Below are 11121 nucleotides of genomic sequence, written 5' to 3'. Positions count from 1 at the left end.
CAAGGACGCAGAGATTGTTCCCCTTTCAGATGCACCACAATGGAGCTCCTTGGTTAAAAAAAAAAAAAAAGCAACAAGGAGTTTCCCCCCTTCTCTTTCTCAGTCCAACACAACTTACTTAAAAAAGATGCTGTGTTTGAACTTAGCAGGCACATGCTGGCCAAAAACAGCTCTCTTTTGATCAGTGTAATTCCTCCTTCTGGGGGATGCAAAGAGCCTCCAGTCCCAATATGGCTGCCAGATAACATTTAAAGGCTCAGGATCAGGTTCATTTTTTTCTCATGGTTAATATTTGAAATGATGCTGCTCTCTAGAGCCTGTAGTTCAATGAAGTAATGTCAAATTTCCCATATAAATTCTGTCTTCCTTGAATCAGCATAAATATCTCTTCAATCCTGAAGAACATTCATCCTGATTTGCCTTAACACGTGGAAACAGTAAAGCATGGATAAAGTTGAAAAAAACACTACTTTTATCGTGTTCTGACTCTTTGCTCTGTTATATTCAAACCCTTGTTCAAAACATACCACAATCCCTTTTGTTTCCCTTCATTATGAAACTTTAAATAATGCATTGATTGAAACATTTTGATCATTTTCCTTCATACAGTCCAGAGATGTTTGTTTTTTAATTCAACAACAGATTTGAATGACAACATTCAGAGTCAATGGTTTTGTTAAGTGCAGGTTTGTTTAAGTGACAGGCAGGTGGCCCAGTGGGAACCAGGCTCATGTCCGCCCCCTGGAACCAGCTGTGAAACTCATTCCACCCTCAGATCAGCTCTTAAACAGCTTTTCTGAGCACAGACTGAGTCTCATGTGGTCGTTTCATTATATCTGATAGTGTGCCCAAAAACGTTAGAGTGTCTTAAAGAGTCTAAGTTCAGTTTTACTTGCCCAAATGATTCACCTAACTATAAAATCCAGTTCTAATTTCTAAGGTATCTTTTGTTTCATGTGTTAACGGATAACGTTGTTTTTATATTCTAACCACTAGTGTAGAACAAACTCACTAACAAGTCACCAAATACTGATTCTTTTTAGTTGAAATAGAAAATATTTCCCTCTCTTCTCATTCTTTTAAATCATTTCTTTTCCCATCTTTACGCAGTGACTCTAATAATGTGAACAAACAATATCAGTTGAATTTTAGTCAGAATTTTATTTACAATATGTATCTATGTCCATCATTCACAAATGCATAAATAAAAACAAGAACAAACAAATATAGCAACACTGTTTACATGGCATGTTGAGCACTGTGCAAACTAAACGTATTTGCGTGTGTGTGACCAATGAAGTTGAAATAGTGATGATCGAGTCCCTGAACTGGTGACAAGTATCCACCATGCTGTTGTGAGTGCGCAGAGAGCGGCACTGATGGGTACGAGATGCCCGGGCTCCGGCCCGAGCTGTGCCAGGAGAAGTGTCCCGGTGGACTCTGCTGGTACACGGACTCAGAGGGACTGTGGCTTTGGTGTTCCGGAGAGGAGTGCAGCTGGCTGAGGTAGTCAGACGGTTCTGGCATCGAGCCGACGGAGCCGAACACAGGCTCAGTGACCACACGGGACTTGGACTGTAAGAAGGCGAGAATCCGTGCGTACTTGATGTCTTTGGTTTCAGCCCTGTCCTCTGTGGTCAAGTAGTGCACCAGGTTCTTCATACATTCGTGGTATCCGTAGTGGAAATAGTTTGCAAACTCAGCGAGCAGTTCACCTGCAATCAAAAGTAAACAGCGACTGTCACAACCGTGTTGATATCATTTGATAAGTGCGTTACGCAGTGTTTTCATTGTCTGATTCCGGCGCGTAAAGCTCGACTGAGCAAAAAATTTAAATAGGAATTACACTGTATGAAATGTAAACAATTTACCAGACATATCTACAGTCACCATATAGGAAATTCCTTTGATTTTGTTGACAGATCACTAGTGATTGGATGACTTAAGTAAAAGAGCTGTGTGGAAAGTGCACTGACCTTTTTCTCTCCCACGGGGGAAATCCGCGGAGTGGAGCGCGCGCAGATACTGAACTGTCATTTCCAAGATTTCAGCTTTCTCCAATTTCCCAGAATTCTACCAAAACATATGAAATGCGTCACTATAAAATGATTGACTACAATTATTAATCATGACAAGAGTAAATAAACATGAGATTATAAATATTGTTTTCTCAAAATAGTATCAGACATTAAACATCTATCAAAAAGCTTAAATTACCTGTTTTGCCAACGCCATTGGGACCGTTTTTCCTAGTTCGTTCAGGCAGCGATTGATACGATCCCGTCTTCGTTTCTCAATAACTTTGTGGGAGATGGGAGTTCTCTGTAAAAACAGTAAAACACAACATGAGTAAATTAAATTCGCTGTAGTATACTTCGCATATAGACACTTTAATCAACCATAAACGCGAAAGTAAACTGAAAGTACAGTTATGTACATTGATAAGGTCCACACTGTTACTCTTGGCGAATTTTGCGCGCCGCGCGCTGTGAAGCTCCGGCCCAGAGCGCGCAGCAGACATCCGCGCTACAGAGAGTTTGTTTAACTCCAAGATCCCACTGGACACGGTTAACACAGCGTTTAGCAGATGTAATACACTGCCAGTGTTTGTAACGTATTTTTGTGCATTACTGTCACAAAATATTTAACAAATGCCAAATAGACTCTTTCACATCTTTTGTGCGCCATAGTTGCCCTGTAACGCGCGCAAGAAGCAGGTGCACCGTAGGTTTCTATTCCACTAGTGTAGAAATGACTCCAAACAGTAGTTAAACTAGTTTTCAATGTAAATAGTGAAGTAAAAAAAATCCCAAATGGCAACTTAAAAGTTTTAAAAGTGGCATGTTGCCAAAATATTTCAGTCCTCAAAATGCAGAGCGCACATGGAGCGCATACCTTCCTGTCCTTCATTTTAGATGCCATCGATGACCTTCTCACAAACTTCTTAAAAATGAGTTCAGCTCAGAGTTGAAGCGATGTGTTGCTCCGGCAGTAGATGAGGCAGACTGAGGTTGGAAGGGAAAGCTGGCCCTTATAAAGAGATCGTCCAAGGGACTGTGTCATTCATGGTGTAAATTATTCCATGGGATTAGAGACTGCATTGGCTAAATGTGTGCATTTAGGATCAGTTAAAGAAATAGTAAAAATCTAAAGCCATGGGCTAGCAGGGGGGCAAACCTGCTTTGTTAATCCACGTGGCTGTTCAAAGGACACGTGATTACTTTTGGAATATTATTTGCATAGTAACAAACCAGGCGGGAAATAAGAACTGAGCGTTGGGATCGCCTGATCCGGCGGGGCGCACTGTGCGCACTGAAAACAAAGCCGGCGAAAAAAGAAACTCTCTTTCTTCCAAGTCGCGTTTCTCACACGATCGCCTGTTTACAAATCCCAGCAAGCGATCTTAACTCTCATCCAAGCCCGGTCCGAGTTTAAGGCCTGTCCAGTGCCATTAGAGTAATTAAGTAAGCCTTTAATAGGCTGTTCCGCCAAGTTCAGGGGAGATCTTTTGGAGACAGAGTCCCCCCGTTTGTTCTCGGCGTTTCTCACACGACTTGGTGACACGTCCATCTTTTATGAGAGATGGCAAGCTTTTTGTTTACATTCTTTATTTTGTTGGACTCCTCGGCAGGTGTGTGATTAGCCCTGGCACACGAGCGTCGTCTGCGTCAAGGCCAGCGTCTCCAGCAGCCTCTGGCACACGAGGGTTACCCACCACTGGAGACTCTTTGGAGAGGCTCAATTTGTATCCCATTATCCTATAAGAAAATGTCTATTCAGTCGAATGAATAGTTTCATTGGCCTAAATTTTAATAATGCTGTGAAAGAAAGGGAGAAATAAAGAAGAATGCAGCTGGTGTGAACGCGCATTATTCCCCGTCACCTGCAAGATGGATAGCCTGGAGACCTCTATTCATTTGCCTAATTTCGGTCAACTTAACAAACTTTGGGAGAAATTATACTGCTATTGTTATGAAGGGTGAAGCTTTCTGATCGAATTAACAGCATGTTTTGATCCGGTAAATGTCATTAGAAAGAAAGAAACAATCGCGTTTAAAGGGGCCTGGGTAATGCGCCAAGTGGAGACGCCAAAGCGCAAACTGCACAAAGGGTGCTAGTAAATGCCACAGGGGACTTTTGTACCCTCACATTGCTCAAGTTTTTCCCCCCAAACAAAGGGCATTATTTTATACTTGAATACATTTCATACAACAATTGGCTGTTTTCTTCAAACATATTTTCACAGCAAGGTTAACAACAGGTTTATTGTGTGCGCTCTTTCTCACAGAATCAAACTTCTCTCATGCGCTAAAACAGTTTGCTCCAATTCTTTTTTTCTTTCACCGAGAACGTTTTAATCTGGAAACTTTCTCCGTGCTTGGATATATTTGATCCTGTGAGCGATGTCGAAGAATAAAAAGCAGCGGACATTGAGAAAGAAAAGCTCACAAGACATCTGAAGCGTTTGGAGAGTTTTCAGAGCACCATGGAGAGAAAGGCGCAAGCGAGCGAACCGGGGGCATAAAATCCAATTATTTAACAGTGCAGTTTTTAACACTTTCTACGTGTTTGTCCTCAGAAATATGGAGGGACTGGTGTGCAGTTGCTTTTTTTTTTTAGATAACTAAATTTATACTGGAAGTTTTTGCTGAGCGACTTTGTAAGTGTTGCGCCAGAACGACACTAAATCATGCGTCGAGATTTCACTTTACAACATTTACTGTACTACTTTAATATGAAAATTATATATTATATTTAAATAATTAAAATCACCTTACAATCATCTCATCTAATTTAAAAAAATGTCATATTCGTTCATGTTCAGGCTCATTTGAGTAAAATAATATTGAAATCACAGCGTGTACATATTGTTAACGCACTATATTTTATACATGTTGGCAGTCTGGTGCCATTATTACTATGATTAAAAACAGTCTTTCGTTTAAAAGCAGTTGCTTTGAGGGCAAAGTGATTCCTAAAATTAGGAATATTTACATTGAATTATTGAATTTCTTGTAATCATGCAGAATGACTGCAGTCTCTGCGCATGGACTGGACAAATAAGCACGTATCCTACGTTGTGAAATGTTTAAAATGTATGACGACGTTTTGAATGCAGTTATTTTGGATCCTGTAGAGAGTGATGTGCAGGATAAGGTGACATTAAACCGCTTGATGGGTTTGGCACCTAAGCTGATAAGCAAATGTCCTTACTGATAGAGAACACTTATTGTGGATGTCATGCAGAAATCATATCATGAAAGCAACAGCAGAAAACTGTAAATATAATATAATGAGTCCATGTGATAGAAAACCAGGTTACACTGATACAGACGTCCAGGAATAACTTATATTTTCTTCCAAACAGACTCACACATCTGATACTAGCGTATGGATCCCTTCTCATTTCCATTCTGTCATGTTAAGCACTGTTTACTGTTTCACTGTTACACAGATAAATACCATAAACAAACCTTTAGATCTGTTAATGTGAGCAGAGACTTGAAACCAGTCAGGTGACAGAAGTAGATGTAGGAACCCACTAGTGTTACACAGATCAGTCAGGTTGAACTGTGTGATGATATTTACTATACAAGAAAGAATGAAGGCCACGGATTTAACACGGATTGGGTTAATATACTTGTTTTTTATTGCTGTAATTTATCATTTGAACCTAATTTAACATTACTGATTTATTTCACAAGTTTTTGGTCGTGCATGGAAGAAATAAAAAGTTTTGCCTGATCCCGACGCATTCACACGCACAAAGTCACGAACACACTCCAGTTCATTACAGGAACACATAAACAAGCCTCCAGCCATGACGCCTGATTTGTAACAGCAGCTCTGTGTGGACTCCGTGTTGTCAGGCGCTGCGCTCTGACCCGTGGTGACCTCTGAGGGTCCCCAACACAATCCTGTGGCTTGGTGCGCCACCCTCAGCCTGAACTGCAGCAGTTCACACGGTCCCCAGTGAGCCCGTGGAAATGATCTAAGCTGAGTTCAGACTACATGGTTCAGCAGCTACAAGCCCCTTTCAAACACGAGCAGCAGCTATTTAAGCCAAGGTTTTAACCGAATAAAGCTCGTAAACATGCGAGAAAATCTTTTATATTCTCCTCACGAAATCTGCAGTTACATTAGGTCACAGTGACTGTCCAGAGGGGGGGAGTGATGGATCACTGTAGTCTCCTATAAATAAAGTCTTCACAGGAGGAATTGCTATGATATTAAATACTGAGGCAAGAATTATAAAGAAGAACAAAATAAAGTTTATCTGCAGACACAGGAATGAATGATTTAACATATTATATATATATAAAAAACCCAAAACGATGTCGTTAATGTCACAATTTGACCCCGAACTCGTGATAAAATAGTGTTCTGCAAAAGTTTCCCCTATTTCAAAAGTCACTATAGAAAAACTAAAATCTTAAACAGTAGATTTGTAAATAAAAGAATTAAAACTAAAGAACCAATGTCATCCCATTTCAAACACAAACGGCGCCATCTTGTGGCGCAGTTTGGAAACTACAGCTCACCACCACTAGAAGAGTCGAAGTTTTGCAACCAGGAGGAAACTGTGGTTCCTGTTTTAAACCACAGTTGTGATGTTACAACAACAGAAAGTGCACAGAAAAACACCATGTCATAGATTATTAGCTTATTAGAATTATCTTCTTTGTTATGTTCTCTATAAACCCTCAAGACCACAAACTGAATCTAGTAGGAAAGTTGCTTTTTACCTTTTCATATTGTTTTCCGCCTTCTTGAACGTGCACAGATATTAGCAGCCCAGATGTACTTGAAGGATAGAATCACAGAACTACAAATATGTTTTAAAACAAGAGTCCGGCGTCCACATGAACACTGAAACTGGTTTTACTTGTCGTAAAATGGTTCCACATGTTGTTTATTCTTTACATAACAGGGTTTAAAATCCTGAATCCTCTTCAGGGCAAAAAATGCATTAAACAGATTATGAGAAGACGACATATGATTTGCAATAGACGATCTTTACAGTTTGAAAGTAAAGGTTCTAAAAATTTAAACCATTAGAACCATTGACCATCTTGTATCACACAGTTCCGCCCAGGACATGTTTTAGGATCTAAACAATGAGACTTCCCAACATGAAGATTAAAAAACAATCTTCACACTGACATGAATAAATTCTAAAGGAGAAATGCTGACTCACCTAAATTTTATTGGGATTGTAATTGAGTTTATTTGCACGTACAGGGTTGATTGTAAATAGAGGGAACGACCTGTCACTTGTGCTGCTTAATTGTTTTTTTGTTTTGTTTGCATTCACACATACAGTACTGTGCAAAAGTCTTAGGCACCATTTAATTTGTTCCTTTATGAACGATGACCAGTATTTATTTCCCTCTTTTTTTTTTTTTTTTTTTACATTAGAAACACAAAAAGCGGTTTCTTGTCTTTTACTTTTCCACAAAAAACATTTCTGGTCAAGCTTCTTTAGGCTGCTGATGGACCAACTTGGCATCCACATGAAGCTGCCAGATGCTGAACCAGGTCCATGCTGGACTTCTGATCTCTCAAAGAAGACACACTAGCTGTATTCTAATCAAGTGACTACAATATAAATAGGTATATAGTTATGATAGCACTGTCAAACTCAGAAATGTAATGGTGCCTAAGACTGTTGCACAGTACTGTATACTTCTGTCTTCCCTAATAAATATAATTAATTCTTTCTGCTCCTGGGGACAAAAGTTAGAGAAGCAAAATTGTTACTGGAGGTTTTTCTGGTTCAGTGCCCCATATTATGATTGGGACAAGAAGTGAACAGAGACACTGTGATGCCCAAAGGATCCTGCACCAGCGGAGGCAACAGGTCAGACTGTGGTTTATCTTGTGACCCTTTGGATGGTGTCCAAGCCCTAGGTTGGGACCCAGAACACCAAACAACTTCAAATAAAGAAGTTAAAACTGGTTTTACCAGCAAAATGCTGCTTGTGCATGGACGTTTATTATGTCAACACATTATCCAATTATCTGCACAATGAGTACTTTCACTTTCACTAGTTTCTTTCTAATTCAAGTTCGCGTTTAAACTGTCTGGAAACAAGACAGACAAACTCATCAGCATTGAAATAGCACTGATGGAGGATAATAAAATGTAGTGGAGAAGAAGAATGAGCTCTCAAAATAGCTCAAATAGTATAAGTATGTAGCAAAAGTACTTTCCTCTACAGACCATGTGTCAGATCTCTTTCTGTTTGCCTCTACAGGATGTAACGACTTGTCACATGTGTCTGTTAGAATGAACACATTGTGTATGAACCGTCTTTGTCCTCTGGCCAATGGCAGCGCGTCTCTCACGCTTGGGGCGAAGCAACGCCGCCTCTGATTGGCCGAGAGCTGCACAGCTGAACAAAAAAAATTTTAGACCGCCGCCAGTGCCGCTGCCTCTTCGAGGTTCGGGTTCAAGTGTCCGGATCTGCAGCTGCACACAGGTCAGTGGAGGCATTTGCCACGTACAAACTGAAATATTCAAGTGTTGATCACGCTTGGCTGTTTGCTGATTCACAGAGGGGGGGCACGCCTTTAGGAACAGGCCGCTTTACGCGTTCATTGTGGCTATAAAATAGCCTCTTATACATTTCTGAGACAAGCCACGTCTTGCATCTTTTCTCCACGTCCTACCTTCATTTCCACTTATCTCCTCGTGTCCGCATCGACACTGTGTCCAGTCAGAGTGTCTTGAATCAGAGTGGTGCGTTCAGGGCTCCTAATCTGTCTGTGTCTCAGAGAAGCACATGTGTATGTTAGGAGAAGCTGCGCTCTCCTCACAGAAACAGATAGTGGACACGTTGCAGCACCGACTGCAACGACACTACACAACTTCAGTCTAATTTCCGCCTTATCTGCTTTCTATATAACTACCCTGCACACTGACGCCATCGGTGGCTTATAAGACAAGATCAGAACGAGTAGAAAGAGGAACAATGTGAACATTATCAAGTGCTCACATCAGTCAAAGCTCTGACACACAAGTTAGACACTGAGCAGCAGGTCGAGGACGATGCCAGTAGTTTCTAGTTTTAGGCAAAATTAATCACACATCAACTGCAGAGTTGATCTTACGGAACATGCTGCTGTGTTATTAAAACTTATTCTTTCATCACTGTGAATCTAAAGTTGATTTCTTTTAGTAATTGTCCTTAATTTGTGGTAAAGTAGATTGGAGCTTAAGATGACATCAGTATAAATACTTCCTCTGCAAACCAGAAACAAACATTCCTTAAACTTGTTTGTATATTTGATTAATATTATTAGTATTGTTTATTTTCTTTGTAACCTAAGACGGTGCCGCACAAAACCTTGTGTAAAAGAGTGACCTGTCATTTGTACCTTTTGATATCACTCTCATGTTTGTATGGTAAATATGGAGTTCGAGGCGGCTTGTCTTTGGTATAAATTATATCTCCTCGACTGGAAAGTTTTCCTTCTAATCTCTAACTCTAGTTAGTTGTCATTTGTTAACGACTAATGCCTGAAGGGCTGCATATTGTAGCTTTAATGTCAAACAATATTCTGGCCCAGATACTGTTCAGACTGGATTCACACTGTGACTGACACAGCTTAAACACATTTCTACATTTCATCTTTCATTTTCAAGAAACTAATTGTTGTCTGAACTGTAGAAAAAGGGGGATTCATTGCATCAAACTTATTTTCATTAGTTTTCTCATTTTTATTTATTTAATATATATATATATGAGCAAACACATCAATGTGACCCATTTAACCTTCCCTGCCTGCATTAGAGAAATTCAGGTGAAAGGTCAAAGTGTTTCTGACATTTCCTGTCAAAGCAGAGACAGACAGACAGAAACTTTCAGGCTGGAAGTGACAGACAGACGGTGGTTAGACACTTCCTGTCTAAAGGATGTCGAAGCAGGACGTAACTGAACAATTTGATTTCTTGGTTTGTCTGTTGCGTCTGTGTGGAAGGAGCGGTTCAGGGTTTTGTACTAAAGATGTTTTATGGCACATTTCCTCCAACACAAATCTGTGGAATGAAGCATTTTCATCCCTTTTAAACCATTAACAACCTGTTTGTCACTGCAGGAACATGGGATCATACTAATGATTGTGTGGAGTCTCAGTCATGCGTATTTGCCCTGAAGTGCAGGAGTCATTTTTCTTAAGAGCAAACAGGAGGACACTCTGCGGTTTTGCGTTTCAGACGCAGACCACCACCCTGCGCTCACTGTTTCGGTGTGATAACACGCAAACACTTGAGCTGGCTGATGTTTACAGTGAACAGTCGAGAGAGGCTCCAACACGAGATCTCAAAAGGAATTTCAGCTCGGGGCAGGATTCAGTAAAACTATCACAACCAACATGATGTCAGTAGCTAAAAAAAAAAACGTCTTCACGGGCTGGTGAAGCGAAGAATGAAAAACTGTAGGAACGGTTCACAAATTCATAAATCAAATTATTTTTTAATGTAATTTCTTGTTAAGTATTACGTGACAAATCTTCACATTCCCCACAATATATGACTCAATGGAAGTCTTTCATTCCAGAGCACAATGATGGAAAGCTGCCCTCGTTTCTTGAACCACTTTCTGTACTGAGCTCATTCAGTCAACAACATATTCCAGCCTACGACATACTAGGCTACAGCTTGTCTGTGTGAGCAGTCTGTTCAGGTCCTGACGGTTTCCTGGGATGACTGCAGTACATTGCTGCTGAAACATGATGTATTTGCACACTTATTCCAGCTCCTGTTGGAAAGCTTGGCTGATCTTCTTTGTCTTATGTAACAGTAAAATGGATATTTGGAGATTAGGCTCAAGTGTAAGATGAGAAGTTTGGTTCCTCTTATGTAATTATGAAGCCACACCTTAGCAGAAACGGTGGAAACAACGTCACAGTTTTCTGTTTTGATGTCTTCAAATGTCTTGTCTTGTTCAAAACTAAGTTTTACTAAGTCTCCTAATTTGAGTGGGTAGAGAATATTTGGCATTACTTTTATGATTAGCTGACTAATCGCTTCAATGACCAAAAGCGATTCAGTTTAACTTTTAGATTTTGAGTTTCAAAATGCAGCATGTTTTTTTCTGTTTTGTTTTGACCTTCAGT

The 11121-nt window shown here is 40.1% G+C and overlaps 2 protein-coding genes across 3 annotated transcripts in view; one reads left to right on the top strand and one right to left on the bottom strand.

Moving 5' to 3' along the window:
- Window positions 1-1157: 1157 nt before the first annotated feature.
- helt (helt bHLH transcription factor) lies at window positions 1158-8766 on the bottom strand. 2 transcript variants are annotated; one of them, XM_026359656.1, is made up of 4 exons: window positions 8674-8766; window positions 2218-2322; window positions 1977-2073; window positions 1158-1715 (listed from the first exon to the last, which is right to left on the bottom strand). In XM_026359656.1, the coding sequence occupies exons 1-4, from the start codon at window positions 8677-8679 to the stop codon at window positions 1240-1242; spliced, it is 684 nt and encodes a 227-aa protein (XP_026215441.1). In that variant the 5' UTR covers window positions 8680-8766; the 3' UTR covers window positions 1158-1239. The 2 variants fall into 2 exon arrangements, with proteins under 2 accessions (XP_026215441.1, XP_026215439.1); XM_026359654.1 differs by lacking the exon at window positions 8674-8766 and adding an exon at window positions 2896-2980.
- The window catches only part of acsl1a (acyl-CoA synthetase long chain family member 1a), a 17234-nt gene continuing 14538 nt past the window's right edge, over window positions 8426-11121 (top strand). The window contains exon 1 of the mRNA XM_026359652.1: window positions 8426-8483. The gene's annotated coding sequence lies outside the window, so the exon portion shown is untranslated. The remainder of the gene's footprint in view (window positions 8484-11121) is intronic.

Source organism: Anabas testudineus, chromosome 1 (genome assembly GCF_900324465.2).
Source record: "Anabas testudineus chromosome 1, fAnaTes1.2, whole genome shotgun sequence".
In the NCBI taxonomy this organism is placed as follows: domain Eukaryota; kingdom Metazoa; phylum Chordata; class Actinopteri; order Anabantiformes; family Anabantidae; genus Anabas; species Anabas testudineus.
The sequence above is the reverse complement of the archived record's forward strand: the minus strand, read 5'-3'. Positions and strand labels throughout refer to the sequence as shown.

Coding starts and splice junctions, on each gene's coding strand:
- helt (XM_026359654.1), bottom strand. CDS start 2,922: ATGGCATCTAAAATGAAGGACAGGAAG. Junction 2,323..2,895: donor CTAAAATGAAGGACAGGAAG/GTATGCGCTCCA, acceptor CTGTTTTTACAG/AGAACTCCCATCTCCCACAA. Junction 2,074..2,217: donor CAATGGCGTTGGCAAAACAG/GTAATTTAAGCT, acceptor ATGTTTTGGTAG/AATTCTGGGAAATTGGAGAA.